This window comes from Ranitomeya variabilis, chromosome 4 (genome assembly GCF_051348905.1).
Source record: "Ranitomeya variabilis isolate aRanVar5 chromosome 4, aRanVar5.hap1, whole genome shotgun sequence".
Classification (NCBI taxonomy): Eukaryota; Metazoa; Chordata; class Amphibia; order Anura; family Dendrobatidae; genus Ranitomeya; species Ranitomeya variabilis.
In genome coordinates, this window is record NC_135235.1 from 214,076,252 (window position 1) to 214,096,374 (window position 20,123).

General features: G+C 44.7%; 1 protein-coding gene across 2 annotated transcripts in view; it reads left to right on the forward strand.

The window, feature by feature from the left end:
- The window catches only part of LOC143770336 (cell adhesion molecule CEACAM5-like), a 121,052-nt gene that overhangs the window by 82,139 nt on the left and 18,790 nt on the right, over positions 1–20,123 (forward strand). The window contains exons 3-7 of one of the 2 annotated variants that reach the window (XM_077259862.1): positions 11,744–12,019; positions 12,753–13,034; positions 17,211–17,504; positions 18,416–18,691; positions 19,166–19,447. In XM_077259862.1, the coding sequence (XP_077115977.1) occupies positions 11,744–12,019; positions 12,753–13,034; positions 17,211–17,504; positions 18,416–18,691; positions 19,166–19,447 (1,410 nt within the window). The remainder of the gene's footprint in view (positions 1–11,743; positions 12,020–12,752; positions 13,035–17,210; positions 17,505–18,415; positions 18,692–19,165; positions 19,448–20,123) is intronic. The other variant, XM_077259861.1, reaches the window with a different exon arrangement.

Here is a 20,123-nt window from a genome sequence, read left to right on the forward strand (position 1 = left end):
TGAAGCTTTTTATGTGAAAAGGGGAATCTATATATACAGGTCCTTCTCAAAAAATTAGCATATAGTGTTAAATGTCATTATTTACCATAATGTAATGATTACAATTAAACTTTCATATATTCTAGATTCATTATCCACCAACTGAAATTTGTCTGGTCTTTTATTGTTTTAATACTGATGATTTTGGCATACAACTCCTGATAACCCAAAAAACCTGTCTCAATAAATTAGCATATTTCACCCGACCAATCAAATAAAAGTGTTTTTTAATACCAAACAAAAAAACCATCAAATAATAATGTTCAGTTATGCACTCAATACTTGGTCGGGAATCCTTTGGCAGAAATGACTGCTTCAATGCGGCGTGGCATGGAGGCAATCAGCCTGTGACACTGCTGAGATGTTATGGAGGCCCAGGATGCTTCAATAGCGGCCTTAAGCTCATCCAGAGTGTTGGGTCTTGCGTCTCTCAACTTTCTGTTCACAATATCCCACAGATTCTCTATGGGGTTCAGGTCAGGAGAGTTGGCAGGCCAATTGAGCACAGTAATACCATGGTCAGTAAACCATTTACCAGTGGTTTTGGCACTGTGAGCAGGTGCCAGGTCGTGCTGAAAAATGAAATCTTCATCTCCATAAAGCATTTCAGCCGATGGAACCATGAAGTGCTCCAAAATCTCCTGATAGCTAGCTGCATTGACCCTGCCCTTGATGAAACACAGTGGACCAACACCAGCAGCTGACATGGCACCCCACACCATCACTGACTGTGGGTACTTGACACTGGACTTCAGGCATTTTGGCATTTCCTTCTCCCCAGTCTTCCTCCAGACTCTGGCACCTTGATTTCCGAATGACATGCAAAATTTGCTTTCATCAGAAAAAAGTACTTGGGACCACTTAGCAACAGTCCAGTGCTGCTTCTCTGTAGCCCAGGTCAGGCGCTTCTGCCGCTGTTTATGGTTCAAAAGTGGCTTTACCTGGGGAATGCGGCACCTGTAGCCCATTTCCTGCACACGCCTGTGCACGGTGGCTCTGGATGTTTCCACACCAGACTCAGTCCACTGCTTCCTCAGGTTCCCCAAGGTCTGGAATCGGTCCTTCTCCACAATCTTCCTCAGGGTCCGGTCACCTTTTCTCGTTGTACAGCGTTTTCTGCCACATTGTTTCCTTCCAACAGACTTACCATTGAGGTGCCTTGATACAGCACTCTGGGAACAGCCTATTTGTTGAGAAATTTATTTCTGGGTCTTACCCTCTTGCTTGAGGGTGTCAATGATGGCCTTCTTGACATCTGTCAGGTCGCTAGTCTTACCCATGATGGGGGTTTTGAGTAATGAACCAGGCAGGGAGTTTTTAAAAGCCTCAGGTATCTTTTGCATGTGTTTAGAGTTAATTAGTTGATTCAGAAGATTAGGGTAATAGGTCATTTAGAGAACCTTTTCTTGATATGCTAATTTATTGAGACAGGTTTTTTGGGTTATCAGGAGTTGTATGCCAAAATCATCAGTATTAAAACAATAAAAGACCTGACAAATTTCAGTTGGTGGATAATGAATCTATAGTATATGAAAGTTTAATTGTAATCATTACATTATGGTAAATAATGAAATTTAACACTATATGCTAATTTTTTGAGAAGGACCTGTATAATCACCAGTTGGGGCTTTCGGCCACTGTCCCCGAATCCCATAAGGCACCGCGGCAGTGTCACTTGCGCAGGAAAGTAAATTTTGGCACTGGCTGCGAGGAATGGAGAGGTCCACTGTAATGAATGGGATGTCATTATTTTAACTTCCTAATCAGGGGTGCACAACCTGCAGCCAGGGCACTACATGTGACCCTCAATGCCTATTGTGAGCATCCCTCAACTACAGTATCTGCTCAAAGAACAGCTTGACCGTGTTTGGTGGCCTCTCATATGTATATTCCATGTTATGAAGTAGAGGAGTGTCAGATAACACTATTAAAAGTGCATTGTGTGGCCAAGTCATCATCTAGGTAAGGAGCAGATGAATAAGAGACGTGGCCATGAATGAGTGCTGACATAATCATTATAGCTTTGTAACGTGGCATGGGGCAGTAGCCGTGGGCGAGGTACTGATCTTTTACGCCCCGGTACGTTACGTGAAGGTGGGGGTTCTGGCTGGGTATGTGGACTTGTGCTGTGGGGGTGCTAGGCTCTTGCAGGCTGTGTGTTACTGATGACTTTGGTTGGCCAGGACCAGATGTAAGACAGTTCAATGAGGAAGACCACCAGTGAAAAATAAATTGTTCACTAAACTATAACTTGTTGGGAATTATATACAGTAGCTATTGGGTACACAACTTTAAGAACATTTCTATCACAATAAGGAGCATTTTCCACACACAGTTCCAATTCCTTCCTCTTTACTCGCTTGTCCTCTATCACACCTGGTTTTCCTTCACAACGACAAAGCTCAGTACTACAGTTCAGTTAACAAGAGTCCTTTTCTCAACTTGTGGTTCCACGTCTTCTTTCCCCTCAAGAAAACTGTGTTGACAGTATGGCCGATACTTAATTCCTCTGTCGCTGATGGCTTGGAACTCCCGCCTGCGGTATTCTTTTCATCTCATGTACTCTGTCCCACCTTGGCCTGCTATGGAGTTAGTGCGGCGCCCAAATGTCCTGGTCGTCGCAGTGGTATTGCTTTCCTCTCAGGGAGAGTGATGCTACGTTTGGAGGCAAGGAAGGATAACTGCATCCAGGTATCACAAACATGCAACACATGTCACACTCCAGACCACCAGGGGGAGCTTCTGATCCTATTTATTAGGTCACTCCCCATATATGGATATAACTGGTAGTCTGTAGGGAAAGTTAGTCAGTTGCTGGCTTGGCTCAGCTCAGTCAGTTCCAGACCAGAGTTTGAGGAGGATAGAAGGTTAACGGAGCTGTGCATGCCCTCAGAGCTGCAGCTCCTGGAAAGAGACATTCAAAGGCAGAATTGTATTACAGAGAGTGTGAAGGAAGTCGAAGCAAAGGAGAGGATATCAGAAGGGGACCAGCCCCGCTCAGGCTGCCTCCTTCTGAGGTGCAAAATCCCGGTAGCCAAAATACTGAGGGAGTAAGGACCTCTACGCCTTATTTCAGAGACCGGCAGGACAGCTAATTGCAGGTTACATGTCCGCACCTACACCCAGGAGACACTGTAACCCCTACAGAGCTGGGTTATCTAAGAGACCCTATAAACAGGCTCAAGTCACCAGTCATACGGGTTTTGTCCTATCCTATATGGGGGACAGAGGGAACGAAATACCACATTTGTGAGACGCTTATGTGAAGCCATAGGCAGTAAGGGACTACACCACTGCAGCGCAAGAGAAGGCTACTGATTTCCACCTGGACAAGGGGACTTTGGACTTGCCTCCAAACCGGCCGGACTCTGCCTGCCCTGTGATCTGGTGCCCTGGACTGTGGATGCTGAAGTCTTCAGTAAAGGTAAAGAGACTGCAACCTAGTGTCCTTGTTCTTCATTGCGTCTCTCATCATACCACCATCCATACACCAGGAAGCTCTGGGGACATACTTCACCTGTGAGAAGGTATACCATCTAGCTGCCATAACATCACCCCAGCGGACCCCTTAACGCAGCGTCGGTCACCCTGACCGAATACCACAGGTGGCATCACGAACATAAACTCTATCCCTCTAAAGACCTTTCCTCTCTAAAGACCGCTGGCCATGGCGTCTTCCACGTGGCTCTCTCCGTCCAGGTCTCCTTCCCGCTCTCTCCTCCGGGGGCAGTCCCTTCTTCTTGGTCTCCTCCCGCCATTTAGGATTAGAAGGCGGATCGCTGACGGACACGTCCTCAGGGTACAGAGATATTTGGACTGGGCGGCCATTATTTTTCACGCTTCTCAGTTCCTGCCCACGATGGCCCACTCTTCTTCTTCAGCGCTCCCTGTAGCGCTGTAATGGCGGCTATTTTGGCGGCCATTTTGGTGGTCTTTTGCGATACACAGTCTTTCAATAAATCACAGTTCAGGCACAATTCTGGCACAGTCCTTAGGCGCACATAACCCGATTCACGGGGTTTAGTCCATCCTGTTCGTGACGCCAAGTTGGATCGCCCCCCAAGGGCCGTGGGGTACTCGGTACCGGGTCCTGCGGTTCACAGGGGGATGTCACGGTGGCTGACCCGGTCCGTGGCCCTGGGATGTCCGTGCAAAAGGGGAAAGGTCTTTAGAGGGATAGAGTTTATGTTCGTGACGCCACCTGTGGTATTCGGTCAGGGTAACCGACGCTGCTTTAAGGGGTCCGCTGGGGTGATGTTATGGCAGCTAGATGGTATACCTTACCACAGGTGGTGTCACGAACATAAACTCTATCCTCTAAAGACTTTTCCCCTTTTGCACGGACGTCCCAGGGCCACGGACCGGGTCAGCCACCGTGACATCCCCCTGTGAACCGCAGGACCCGGTACCAAGTACCCCACGGCCCTTGGGGGGCGATCCATTAGAAACTCTGGGCCATACTGCTAGGAGTTCTCTCCTGGGACTCATCTCTGATCAAACACTGTGTCCTTTTGTCGGTTCTCTTTTCCTCTTTGCTCCAGCTCACACTAATCACTGTGGTGGTCTCCCCTCACTTCAGGACTGCGACTGAGTACATGAACTCCACTATTGCAGCAAACGTTAAAAAAGTAAAGTTACTTGTACTTATTTAGAATTTTTTGATCAAAGATCCCAATAGCCATCTAACCACATCAAGGTGTACCTCACTATAGATGGTCCCTAACCAGTAAACGTCTTATTCCTCCATGTGCCAAACCAGCCTCATGTGAATGAGAAGTGAAAAGGAAACCAGGCAAAGCTCGCAATTAAAACCTTTTGTAGGAAAATGGGTGGATAAAGGTGCTGGGCCCTGGAGGGGGTCACAACCAACACCCCATATGTCTTACACAAAAAAGAAAAGGGCCTGCACAGCTTTAGTATTAAATTAATGTGCAGGTGCACAAATACATTATCTGGCCAATATAGTGACATATACATATATGATGCATCAGCGCACTGTGAATAATGAATGGTTATGGTGATGTGGTTGGATGGCTTTTGCCCTCTTTGATCAAAAAACTCATTACCTTTACGTTTTTAAAGTTTGCCGCAATAGTGCAGTTCATGTATTCATTAGTCGCAGTGTGCGGATGCACCATGTGTATATATATATGAAGGGCTGTCACAGTGTAGAGGGATTATCCTAATTCTCATTTTCACATGGAAACACCAGAAGCAATGGAAGGAAACTGAAAGGGAGAAGATACCCTCACCTACTGTATTCTCACCCATCCCTTGTAGATTGTGAGCCTTCGCGGGCAGGGTCCTCTCTCCTACTGTACCAGTTATGACTTGTATTGTTCAAGATTATTGTACTTGTTTTTATTATGTATACCCCTCCTCACTTGTAAAGCGCCATGGAATAAATGGCGCTATAACAATAAATAAATAATAATAATAATAATAATATTGGGAAACACTTTTTGACAGTGAGGGTGATCAATGAGTGGAACTGGCGGCTACGTGAGGAGGTGAGTTCTCCTACAATGGAAGTCTTCAAACAGAGGTTGGACAGACATCTGTCTGAGATGGTTTAGTGACTCCTGCATTGAGCAGGGGGTTGGACACGATGACCTCGGAGGTCATTTCCAACTCTAACATTCTAGAATTTTATGATTCTATGGCTGGTTTAGCACATGAAGAGGGAAGACATTTTGTGTTAGGGACCATCCATAATTAGCTAAACCTTGGCATGGATGGATGGCGATCAAAAAACTAGCTAAATATCTTTAAGTTTTTAATGTTTACAGCAACATTGGAATTCGTGTATTAACCCCTTAACGACCGCCGATACGCCTTTTAACGGCGGCCGCTAAGGGTACTTAATCCACAGCGCCGTTAATTAACGGCGCTGTGGAAAAAGTGTATAGCGCCCCCCAGAGTCGGATTTTCTCTGGGGTCTCGGTTGCCGAGGGTAGCCGAGACCCCAGAGAACATGATTCGGGGGGTTTTTACCGACCCCCGAGTTGCGATCGCCGGTAATTAACCGTTTACCAGTGGTCGCAACAAAAAAAAAAAAAACGCGATTTGCCGTTTAATTTCTCTGTCCTCCGATGTGATCGCACATCGGAGGACAGAGAAATGTGGTCCCCGATGGCCCCCAATAGCCCCCCAATACTCACCTACCTCCCCCGGTGCTCCTCGTGTCTCCCCATGGGCGCCGCCGTCTTTTTTCCGGGAAAAAATGGCGGGCGCACGCGCAGTGCGCCTGCCGCCCGGCACCCGGAAGATCTTTGGGGTCTCGGCTGCCGGGGGTAGCCGAGACCCCAAAGAACATGATCGGGGTCGGTTTGCACCGACCCCTGCTTTGCGATCGCCGGTAATTAACAGTTTACCGGCGACCGCAAAAAAAAAAAAAAAAAAGCGATCAGTTATTTCTCTGTCCTCTGATGTGATCGCACATCAGAGGACAGAGAAATAGGGGGATTCGGGGACCCTATCACACTCACCCGGGGTCCCTGGGTCCTCTTCTGTCTTCTCCTGCCAGCCGGCTTTTTCATCATGGCGGGCGCATGCGCAGTGCGCCCGCCATCTGCTGCCATCTGCCGGCCGGCAGGAGAAGACAAGTTGGGGCTAAAATTAGGGTTAGGGTTAGAGTTAGGGTTAGAGTTAGGGTTAGAGTTAGGGTTAGGGTTAGGGTTAGAGTTAGGGTTAGAGTTAGGGTTAGGGTTAGAGTTAGGGTTAGTTAGGGTTAGGGTTAGAGTTAGGGTTAGGGTTGGGGCTAAATTTAGGGTTAGGGCTAGGGTTAGGCTACTTTCACACTAGCGTTTTTTGGCTTCCGTCGCAATGCGTCGTTGGAGAAAAAACGCATCCTGCAAAAGTGCTTGCAGGATGCGTTTTTTCTCCATTGGCTTGCATTAGCGACGGATTGCCACATGTCGCATCCGTCGTGCGACGGATGCGTCGTGCTTTGGCGGACCGTCGACACAAAAAAAACTACATGTAACTTTTTTGTGCGACGTGTCCACCATTTCCGACCGCGCATGCGTGGCCGGAACTCCGCCCCCACCTCCCCGCACCTCACAATGGGGCAGCGGATGCGTTGAAAAAACAGCATCCGCTGCACCCGTTGTGCGGCGCTTACAACGCTAGCGTCGGTACGTCGGCCCGACACACTGCGATGGGCCGAGTACGACGCTAGTGTGAAAGTAGCCTTAGGCTTCTTTCACACTTGCGTCGGTACGGGGCGGTCGCAATGCGTCGGCCCGATGTGCCGACGCACGTTGTAAAAATTGTGCACAACGTGGGCAGCGGATGCAGTTTTTCAACGCATCCGCTGCCCAGTCTATGTCCTGGGGAGGAGGGGGCAGAGTTACGGCCACGCATGCGCGGAAATGGCAGACGCGACGTACAAAAAAAAGGTTACATTGAACTTTTTTTGTGACGACGGGGGCTAAAGTTAAGGTTAGGGTTGGGGCTAAAGTTAGGGTTGGGGCTAAAGTTAGGATTAGAGTTGGGATTAGGGTTAGGGTTTGGATTAGGGTTGGGATTAGTGTTACGTTTGGGATTAGGGTTGGGATTAGGGTTAGGGTTGGGATTAGGGTTAGGGGTGTGTTGGATTTAGGGTTTTGATTAGGGTTATGGTTAGGGTTGAGATTAGGGCTGTTTTGGGGTTAGGGTTGTGATTATCGTTAGGGTTGTGATTAGGATTATGGATCGGGTTGAGATTAGGGTTAGGGGTGTGTTGGGGTTAGGGTTGGAGTTAGAATTGGGGGGTTTCCACTGTTTAGGTACATCAGGGGGTCTCCAAACACGACAGCCAATTTTGCGCTAAAAAAGTCAAATGGTACTCCCTCCCTTCTGAGCTCTGCCGTGCGCCCAAACAGTGGTTTACCCCCACATATGGGGCATCAGCGTACTCGGGATAAATTGGACAACAACTTTTGGGGTCCAATTTCTCCTGTTACCCTTGTGAAAATAAAAACTTGGGGGCTAAAAATCTTTTTTGTTGGAAAAAAAAATATTTTTTTATTTTCACTACTCTGCATTATAAACTTCTGTGAAGCACTTGAGCTTTCAAAGTTCTCACCACATATCTAGATAAGTTCCTTAGGGGGTCTAGTTTCCAAAATTTGGTCACTTGTGGGGGTTTCTACTGTTTAGGTACATTAGGGGTCTGCAAACGCAACATAACGCCCGCAGACAATTCTATCAAAGTCTGCATTCCAAAATGGCGCTCCTTCCCTTCCGAGCTCTGCCGTGCGCCCAAACAGTGGTTTACCCCCACATATGGGGTACCAGCATACTCAGGACAAATTGGACAACAACTTTTGGGGTCCAATTTCTCTTGTTACCCTTGTGAAAATAAAAACTTGGGGGCTAAAAAATCTTTATTGTTAAAAAATATATATTTTTTATTTTCACGACTCTGCATTATAAACTTCTGTGATGCACTTGGGCATTCAAAGTTCTCACTACACATCTAGATAAATTCCATGGGGGGTCTAGTTTCCAAAATGGGGTCACTTTTGGGGGGTTTCTACTGTTTAGGCACATCAGGGGCTCTCCAAACGCGACATGGCGTCCGATCTCAATTCCAGTCAATTTTGCATTGAAAAGTCAAATGGCGCTCCTTTGCTTCCGAGCTCAGCCATGCGCCCAAACAGTGGTTTACCCCCACATATGGGGTGTCGGCGTACTCAAGACAAATTGTACAACAGCTTCTGGGGTCCATTTTCTCCTGTTACCCTTGGTAAAATAAAAATTTGGAGGCAAAAAGATCATTTTTGTAGAAAAAATGCGATTTTTTTATTTTCACGGCTCTACATTATAAACTTCTGTGAAGCACTTGGGGGTTTAAAGTGCTCACCACACATCTAGATAAGTTCCTTAAGGGGTCTAGTTTCCAAAATGGTGTCATATGTGGGGGGTCTCTACTGTTTAGGCACATCAGCGGCTCTCCAAACGTGACATGGTGTCCGATCTCAATTCCAGCCAATTCTACATTGAAAAAGTAAAACGACACTCCTTCTCTTCCAAGCTCTGCGGTGCGCCCAAACAGTGGTTTACCCCCATATATGGGGTATCGACATACTCAGGAGAAATTGCACAACAACTTTTGTGGTCTAATTTCTCCTGTTACCCTTGTGAAAATAAAAATTTAGGGGCAAAAAGATCATTTTTGTAGAAAAAATGAGATTTTTTATTTTCACGGCTCTACGTTATAAACTTCTGTGAAGCACTTGGGGGTTCAAAGTGCTCACCACACATCTAGATAAGTTCCTTAAGGGGTCTAGTTTCCAAATTGGTATCACTTGTGGGGGGTTTCCACTGTTTAGGCACATCAGGGACTCGCCAAACGCGACATGGCATCCGATCTCAATTCCAGCCAATTCTGCATTGAAAAAGTCAAACGGTGCTCCTTCACTTCCAAGCTCTGCGGTGCGCCCAAACAGTGGTTTACCTCCACATATGGGGTATCGACGTACTCAGGAGAAATTGCACAACAACTTTTGTGGTCTAATTTCTCCTGTTACCCTTGTGAAAATAAGAATTTGTGGGCGAAAAAATCATTTTTGTGAAAACAAATGCGATTTTTTATTTTCACGGCTCTACGTTATAAACTTCTGTGAAGCACTTGGGGGTTCAAAGTGCTCACCACACATCTAGATAAGTTCCTTGGGGGGTCTAGTTTCCAAAATGGTGTCACTTGTGGGGGGTTTCCACTGTTTAGGCACATTAGGGGCTCTCCAAACGCGACATGGCGTCCGATCTCAATTCCAGCCAATTCTGCATTGAAACAGTCAAACGGTGCTCCTTCACTTCCAAGCTCTGCGGTGCGCCCAAACAGTGGTTTACCTCCACATATGGGGTATCGGCGTACTCAGGAAAAATTGCACAACAAAATTTGTGGTTAAATTTCTGTTTTTACACTTGTGAAAATTAAAAAAAATGGTTCTGAAGTAAAATGTTTGCAAAAAAAAGTTAAATGTTCATTTTTTTCTTCCACATCGTTTTAGTTCCTGTGAAGTACGTAAAGGGTTAATAAACTTCTTGAATGTGGTTTTGAGCAGCTTGAGGGGTGCAGTTTTTAGAATGGTGTCACACTTGGTTATTTTCTATCATATAGACCCCTCAAAATCACTTCAAAGGTGATGTGGTCCCTAAAAAAAACATGGTGTTGTAAAAATGAGAAATTGCTGGTCAACTTTTAACCCTTATAACTCCCTAACAAAAAAAAAATTGTTTCCAAAATTGTGCTGATGTAAAGTAGACATGTGAGAAATGTTATTTATTAACTATTTTTTGTGACATATCTCTCTGATTTAAGGGCATAAAAATACAAAGTTTGAAAATTGCAAAATTTTAAAAATTTTCGCCATATTTCCATTTTTTTTTATAAATAATCGCAAGTAATATCGAAGAAATGTTACCACTAACTTGAAGTACAACATGTCACGAAAAAACAATCTCAGAATCAGCGGGATCCGATAAAGCGTTCCAGAGTTATAACCTCATAAATTGACACTGGTCAGAATTGTAAAAATTGGCTCGGTCATTAAGTACCAAATTGTCTCTGTCACTAAGGGGTTAAGCAGTCGCAGTGTGCTGACACATCGTGTATGTATACAGCTCTGGCAAAAATTAAGAGCCCACTGCAAAATTTTCAGTTTGTCTGATTTTTCTCTTTATAGGTATATTTTTTAGTAAAATGTAAATTGTTCTTTTAGTCTATAAACTTCTAACAACACGTCTCCGAATTTCCAAGCAATAAATTTTGTATTTTTTTTCTGACACACAAAAATGGTCAAAATAAAAAAAACAGTACTTTCAGACCTCAAATAATGCTAAGAAGGCAAGTTCATAATCATTGAGAAACAACAATACTAATGTTTTACCTCAGGAAGAGTTCAGAAATCAATATTTTGTGGAATAACCATGATTTTTAATCACAGCTTGCATGCGTCTTGGCATGCTTTCCACCACTCTTTCACACTGCTTTTGGGTGACCTTATGCCACTCCTGGTACAAAAATGTAAGCAGTTCTTCTTTGTCTGAAGGCTTGTGACTATCCATCTTCCTCTTGATTACATTCCAGAGGTTTTCAATGGGGTTCAGGTCTGGAGATTGGTCAGCCATGACAGGGATTTGATATGGTGATCTCTTAATTTTTTCCAGAGCTGTATTTTAGTATATTCTCCACATAGCGTATTTGTGCACCTCTACATTAATTTAATACTAAAGGTTTGTGGGCTCTAGTTTTTATCTGTTGTGCTGTATGTAAATCTAGTCTTAGCAACAAAGAGGACATAGCCCTCAAGAAGTCTCCCATAGATAAGAGTTGAGGACCAACCCACTTGGCTAGCAAGACTAGATTTTTATACAAGAAAAAAGAAGCCGTATCTCAGAAATGGAGAGGAGCGAGAACCAAAAAAAAACATTGCTGGATTCAAGAGTATAGCGGCAATGAGAAAGTGACAGGTCCATTTTAAGGGGGCCGAGGCAAATATATTCTACACTGCCGTAGAGACATAACTGACTGACCTCCATTGTTGATACTTCCATACAGTACTTGTGTTTTAGTTTTACTGAATGCTCCACTTCTCAGATCTGCCTCTACCTGCACTCCAGCTTATTACAGCCTCCCCTGTGACCGTCCTGTGTAATTATGGGAATTAAAATTTACACTACAAAATGAACCAGTATATTTTTTGCTGTTTTTCAGCTCCCCTCAGTGCTCCTGTTCTCCGCTCCATTACCAGTACTCCTCTTATTAATGGCACCAATGTGACCCTCCAGTGTGATGCCGGGAACCAGAATGTGACTTCTTACACTTTCTACCGAAATGGTCAGAAGATTATCTGCTCTGGACGTGTGATCTGCAGGGAATCATTCCTGGACTTCACCCTGATATTTGAGAGTGACAGTGGATCCTACACCTGCACCATTGAAAACCCTGTCAGCGCCAACACCAGCAACTCTCTGAGTCTGACTGTGTATGGTAAGGATATAGAGAATGGGAAATAAATGACCAGCCTGTAACCATTTACTCCATTTTACTCCAAAAGCCCTCAGTAGTGAGGGTGCTCACTTCTAATTAGATTTGCTACCAGTGGCGTGACTTGAAGCTCACGGCACCAATGCAAAAACTCCAATATGGCCTCCAACTATTGCAAGTCTTTAGTACTAAACTTCTTGATCGTCAGGATCTCACAATTTAACGACCTAATACATTCTCTACTCAGTCTTTATCTTTACTAATCCAATTAGGATCCGACATATAGGTCACCTTTGTTAGTGTCCTGCTAAATGATGATCCACGTGCGGGTCTGTACTCTGTCATAAATATATTGCCTTTACCGATAGACACAGATACCAACATACAGCCATATAAACTTTACTACGTGTGGGAGCAGCACAACACGCACGGGACATTTTTAAAAAAAATTGCTCATCTTCTAACCATGCCCACATTATCCTGTCGCCTCTTTTTTCTGGCCTGAAATGTTCATCTTCACATCTCCTAGATCTGCTTATTAGAAGCCAAAGAAGACGAACCATTTTAGCAATGTTGCTTGTTGGTCATAGTTTGGCAAATATGTACATGAGGGGGAATCCAATGACCCTTAGCCAGAATGTCAATTCTGAGAATGTATATATGTAGTATATTATATTGTGCTTATTCTAAGCTTTTACAATCCAACCTTTATGTTTCTTTGTGTTTTGTATCTCAGTTCCGGTCTCTAATGTCGCGGTGAGAAGTAATGTATCGGGACTTGTCTGGCCTGGATTAGATTCAGTGTCTCTACGATGTTCGGCTGATGGAACAAATGTCAGTTACTCGTGGAGTCTACAAGGGGCAGCGATATCCGGAGGAGGCCGATATATCCTCACCGATAATAACACTACGCTCATTATCAGCCCTGTCTCCACTAATGACAATGGATCCTTCATATGTTCGGCTACAAACATAACAAACAGCCTGAACAGCAGCGACGTGAAGTTCAACCTGGCCTGTAAGTAGCACATCATGTACTACCTCCTGTGGTTGGACATTCCACAGTCTGACTGCTCTAACTGTAAAGAACCCTTTCCTGTTTAGCTGCCGGAATCGCCTTTCTTCCACCAGTAATAAGTACCCCCAGTCCTCAGTATGGTCTTGGAAGGAATAAGTAATGTGCCAGTGTTTTGTACTGGCCACACATATATTTATACATGTATCTCCTCTAAAACGTCTTTTTTCTAAGCTAAACATGCCCAACCTTTCCAACCTCTCGTCATATGAGAGGCCTCCATTCCCTGTAATAATCTAGTTGCCGTCTTTGAACTGATTCTAATTTCTGAATATCCTTTTTAAAATGTGGTGCCCAAAACTTGATCCCATATTCTAGATGTGGCCTCACCAGCAATTTATAAAGGGGTAATACAATGTTGTGATTGCTGGATTTTATCTCTATTTTTACACATCCTAAAATCTTGTTTGCTTTTGCAGCTGCTGCCTGACATTGAGTACTGCTGCTCGGCTTGCTTGTAACCAGAATCCCCCGTCCTTCTCCTGTTCTGTAGTCCCAAATATGGTCCCATTTATTGTATATGCAGCAATAGGATTACTCCGTCCCAGGTGCATTACTCTACATTTATCTACATTAAACCTCATTTGCCAAGTGTTTGCCCATCAGTCATCTTATCCAGATCGTTTTCAATTATTGTAATGTCAAGGTCAGATTTTAAAATCCTACATAGTTTGGTGTCATAAGGAAAGACTGACACTTTACTCTCAATCCCATCCACAAGGTCATTAATAAAGAGATTAAAAAGAATCGGTCCTAGCACAGATCCCTGCGGTACCCACTCCTCCTAATACAGATCCCTGTGATCCCCACTGCTCCCAGTATAGATCCCTGTGGTCCCCATTGCTCCTAGTACAGATCCCTGCAGTCCTCACTGCTCCCAGTACAGATCCCTGCGGTCCCCACTGCTCCCAGTATAGATCCCTGCGGTTCCCACTGCTCCTAGTACAGATCCCTGTGATCCCCACTGCTCCCAGTATAGATCCCTGCGGTCCCCATTGCTCCTAGCACAGATCCCTGCGATCCCCATTGCTCCTAGTACAGATTCCTGCAGTCCTCACTGCTCCCAGTACAGATCCCTGCAGTCCTCACTGCTCCCAGTACAGATCCCTGCGGTCCCCACTGCTCCCAGTATAGATCCCTGCGGTTCCCACTGCTCCTAGTACAGATCCCTGCGGTCCCCAATGCTCCCAGTACAGATCCTTGCAGTCCCCACTGCTCCCAGTACAGATCCCTGCAGTCCCCACTTCTCCCAGTACAGATCCCTGTGGTCCCCATTGCTGACTATATTCCATTTAGAGAACGTACCATTTATGACAACTCTTTGTTTCTGGTCATTTAGCCAATTTTTTACCCATCTGCATATAGTTTCCCCAGTCCTTGCTTCTGTAGCTTCAGTATAAGGCTGTTATATGTTATGTGATACAAGATCAAATGCCTTTGCAAAGTCCAGATAAATCACATCAGCCGCATTACCTGCATCCAGATTTATACTCACCTCCTCATAGAAATCCAACATGTTAGTTAGACACGACTTATTCGTCATGAATCCATGCTGGTTGTCAGTTATTATATTATCTACAGTATATCTATGTGGTCATCTCTTGCCCTCATATATGTCACACTACTGATGTCAGGCTTACCGGATGGTAGTTGCTGGATCCACCTTCTTACCTTTCCTAAATATTGGTGTAAGAGGGTGGTGCTGTTATGGACAGTAACATGCTGCCACTTTAAGAGACAGCACCCCCTTGTCTGGTGTGATGGAATGTTCTGCTTCCCCCTGCTATGGACTGTGAAGATGAACTGCCCTAGAATTAGGGGAGAAGTTGAGCCTGAACTGTGTGTGTGAGCTGAAGCTGCTACAGAGAGAACTTTGTGCTGTTTGCTACAAGAAAGGTCCCACAGCCTGGGACAGAGTGTACAGGTGAAATTTGCAAGACTTTTCTGGGTACAGCAAAGGTGGCTGTTCTGTGCTAGTTTGTGAAGCCACGAAGATACCGAGAAAGGGACTTACAGTTTCCAGGAGCATCCCTAGGATCCAGAATCAAGGAGAAGACCACACTTCACAGAGCTGACAGAAAGCCATGCGCACCACCATATTAGACTGCTGGGGGGCCCCCTGGGACTGGACCTGAGTCCCCAACATCACTGTGAGTCTGTTCCTGTTTGGTGCACCTGTTAGGGCCTAGTGTAGGCTTCAGTAGTCAGTACACGGCAGCCGTGTGGCCTGCTTAGTAAAGGCCAGGGAGGTTATACGTAGAGTAGCATCGTTATTTGTTTATTGTTTACATTTGCTTGTGAGACATATTTGGAGTCTGTAATAGTTGGAGCACCGTGCTATTTTACGGGAAAGATAACGTTTATAACTCTTGTAAATTGTCTTTTACCATTGTATACCCCTGTTTGCATCTTCCTCACCCACTTATTCCTTGCCTCCCAATAAATCTACCCTTTGTTGTTTGCACCTCATCTTGTGTACAGTAGTCTTCCTGCACTGTGGTGGTCCCCCGGCCATCGCTTCATTGGTACGCTATCAGGCATCCTTCAATCCTGTGGCACCGACCCTGTTACAGGAGAGTCTAAGAATATGAGATTTCTGACAGCGGCATTTCACTCGCTCTTCCGGCAAGTGCGCCGGAAATCCCGCAAATTGGTGGCCCTGTCACGTGATCGCGGGTCACCGATGGGTTGGCATAATAACCAGAGGTCTCCAGCAGACCTCTATGTTTGTCATAGCCAGATTGCTAAATTCCAGATTCATGGTTCACTTGCCCAGGACACTAGCCTGAAGCCTCCATGCACCGCACCCTCAATTCCAGGCATTTCTCAAATCGGTGAGCTGATGATTGCTTCATTGTGTTTTTCTACCTCCAATACTAACCTTATATGCAAAAAAACAATAAGACACACTTAAACAGAAAAGTCCTTTATTTTAATGAAAAACAACCCAGACACCATCTGTCACCAATTTATTTTCCCCATAAAATCCCACACCGATCTGCCATAGTCCAATGGATCCACCATAATCCACATTGATGTTCTACGATGAGCTCCAACTAAATGCTAGCATATGAGCCCCATTCAGCACATGGGGCTGTCACACCAGCACACCCTGCCAGATCGTGCAGTGCAATGTCTGCGACCGCCAGGGATGTTAGTAAGGTTACCGCCTGTCACAGTCAGTGTCTCCCACACTGTCACACAGCGTCTGTGACCGGCAATAACCTTCCTGAGTCCTGAAATCATTGCTCCTCACAGCGGCCAGCTCTCCGCTACCCTCAGCTACCGTTCTGTGAACGAGGCTTCATATGCTGCAGATGTCGGAGCGGTGATCGTGGTGCTGTGGACAACGTCTGACCTGCGCGGAACATTTACTTTCTAATAAATGGGAAATTGTTGAGCAGTGTTTTTCTAAATAATGGACTTTTGTGTGTGCTTATTTGTTTTTAAATAACTCGTCTGCCAGTTAAGCAGATGTAAATGCCTAATGATTTTTAACTGCTTCCCCCTCCAATGTCACGGCGCCAAGAAATGGGCAGGGGAAGTGAATATTCATTTTATACTCTGATTTCAGAGGTCAGTGGGCCGAGCATTGGGATTCCGGGTCTTAGATAGACCTGATGACACGATGTGGCCAGCTAATCACAGTAATGCATTACTGTGTATGGTAGGCAATCCCCGCATGTTGATTGCAGCTGCAAAGAATGGTGGACAGTGCCTCCAGCATAGCGCTTGAGCACTCCCCGGGTAACAAGCAGTGCCGAACATGCTCGCTCATCACTAATAATAACGTAATGATTGCATTTACAAAGTGGTATGTCCACTGCAACAGACACTAAAATGACAGATGGCGACCAACAAGGATATACAAGTCCCGACTAGTTTCAAACATAACATACATGTTGAGGTGGAAGAAGACCTTACATTTTAGTAAAAGTGTGGCCGTCTCATTTTCAGAACTATGTCATGCTTCATTTCCCCTCTGGGGCGCTGCAGGGCAATTGAACACTTTTTGATAAACTCCCCACACATTACAGCCGATTACTGGAAAGCCAGTGGTAGGATAACAATAGATTTTTCAGGGTATTTCCTCATATTCATCTTTGATTTTGTTCACAGCTCCGGTCTCGGCAGTGACGCTGACCAGTAACACATCCGCGGTGCTCTGGGCGGGAGAGGACTCGGCGTCTCTTCATTGCTCAGCTCAGGGATCAGCCATCACCTTCTCCTGGAGTCTGAATGGAAACCAAGTGTTATCAAAACCTCCATATTCCATAACTCAGAGTGATTCTCCTACAAACTCCACTCTCACCATCAGCCCTGTCTCGAAGACCGATACTGGACCATTCACCTGTACGGCATCCAACAGAGCTAATAGTATAACTAGTAGAGCAACCAACCTCAATATTAACTGTGAGTAGAACATGTAATTGTGTCAATCTAATATATCTATTTGTTATATCTAATTTATTTATCAAATGAGTCTATCTATCATACGATAGTGACACAGTGCACTTATCGGTTACAATTCCCTTTGAGCGGCACTATACGCTTGATGGTTGCAGTCACATGTGCTGTACAAGACACTTGAAAGTTTTAAGACAATTTTTAAGTTCACATTTTATAGTGTTCATCTATCAGGCCGATGGGACCTTGTTACAATACTATTCTCCACTATACTGAGAATCAGGTTGATGAGGAAATGATTGTTACTTTTTCCTCATTCTACATGGCTTCTGTGAGTTTCTGGATTCTATCCCTTGCCGCAGCCCGTCCTTTCTTCTTGTAGGGTTTGTACTTCATTGGTGGATCCTTGTGACAATCTGACATGTGGGATAGGAAATAGAGAGGTGGATATATAGATATCGGTAATATGTGTTTATTACATACAGTATATCACTTTCCTACATCCCAGGGTCTCCCGATGGGAAAATTAGCTGTACTGCACAACCCATAGGACAGATCGTACAGCTCGGCTGTTCCTGGCCCGGAGGAAAACCTGCACCAAAGAGTGAGAACCAAAGTAAAACATTGCTGGATTCAAGAGAATAGAGGCAATGTGAAAGTGACAGGTCCTTTTTAATGGGGGAAAGGACGGCAAATATATTCTACACTGCTGTAGAGACATAACTGACTGACCTCCATTGTTGATACTTCCATACAGTTTTGTACTTGTGTTTAGTTTTACCGATTGCTCCACTTCTCAGATCTGCCTCTACCTGCACTCCAGCTTATTACAGCCTCCTCTGTGACCGTCCAGTGTAATTATGGGAATTAAAATTTCCACTACAAAATGAATCAGTATATTTTTTGCTCTTTTTCAGCTCCCCTCAGTGCTCCTGTTCTCCGCTCCATTACCAGTACTCCTCTTATTAATGGCACCGATGTGACCCTCCAGTGTGATGCCGGGAGCCAGAATGTGACTTCTTACTTTTTCTACCGAAATGGTCAGAAGATTATCTGCTCTGGACGTGTGATCTGCTGGGGATCATTCCTGGACTTCACCCCGATATTTGAGAGTGACAGTGGATCCTACACCTGCACCATTGAAAACCCTGTCAGTGCCAACACCAGCAACTCCCTGAGTCTGACTGTGTATGGTAAGGATATAGACAATGTGAAATAAATTAAAACCCTGTAACCATTTACCCTATTTTTACTCCAAAAGCCCTCAGTAGTGAGGGCGATCACCTCTAAATAGATTTGCTACCAGTGGCGTGACTTGAAGCTCACGGGCCCCAGTGCAAAAGTTCCAACATGGCCTCCAACTATTGCAAGTCTTTAGTACTAATGGCCTTTCATATGGGCTACAGGGACCTTTAGGACCCCCCTAGACTCCAAGGTGGGGGTGAAATTGCAACCCCTGCATCCATTATAATTACGCCACTGTTTGACACATCTTTAGCAATGTTGCTTGTTGGTCATAGTTTGGCAAATATGTACATGAGGGGGAATCCAATGACCCTTAGCCAGAATACCAAATTCTGAGAATGTATGTATGCGGTATATTATATTGTGATTTTTCTAAGCTTTTACAATCCAACCTTTATGTTTCTTTGTGTTTTGTATCTCAGTTCCGGTCTCTAATGTCGCGGTGAGAAGTAATGTATCGGGACTTGTCTGGCCTGGATTAGATTCAGTGTCTCTTCGATGTTCGGCTGATGGAACAAATGTCAGTTACTCGTGGAGTCTACAAGGGGCAGCGATATCCGGAGGAGGCCGATATATCCTCACCGATAATAACTCAACGCTCATTATCAGCCCTGTCTCCACTAATGACAACGGATCCTTCATATGTACAGCTACAAACATAATAAACAGCCTGAACAGCAGGAACGTGACGTTCAACCTGGCCTGTAAGTAGCTCATCACGTCTGTCATTACAGTCTGCAATTTACGTAGGAAGGAATACAAGTGCACAGAAAGCAGCTCAACAACAGGTTTTTTCGCAAAATGGCAATGTGCTTGTTGGTTTCCACCGTCTTTACAGATATAACAGTTTGAGCTAAACAGAGGTAGTTGCTTTTTACATGAGCTGATAGTTGTTACCTTTTTGCTCGAAGTCTCCTCAGGGATTTCTTCCCAACTCAACGTTAATGCTAAGGCATCACAGATCACTCTCTCAGTGCTTGTTTCATTCCCTTTCTTAGTCACTTCTCATGGAAGTAGTGAACTGCTATATCTTGTTAAGCAACTGTGACACTCTTGCAGTCCACTCACACAGTTACCACGTATCAGTCCCTTATTCCCAGACACCAGTCAACAATCAGACTCACCAAACACAGAAAAAGACCCCTTAAAATTGAACTTTTATTAAGAAGTTTAAAAGTATCGCAAGTATAGGTTAAGAGGACATGCCACAGACAATATACAACATACCAAAAAAATGAAAAAATAGAAAAAAAATATATATGAAAAAGATAAAAAAGTAAAAAATTAGGACTATAGGGGAACAAATAACCCCCTGAGGGAGCACAAATAAATCACAAAATGTGAGGGCTGATATGCCCTAGAATTCCCTAATTGATGCCC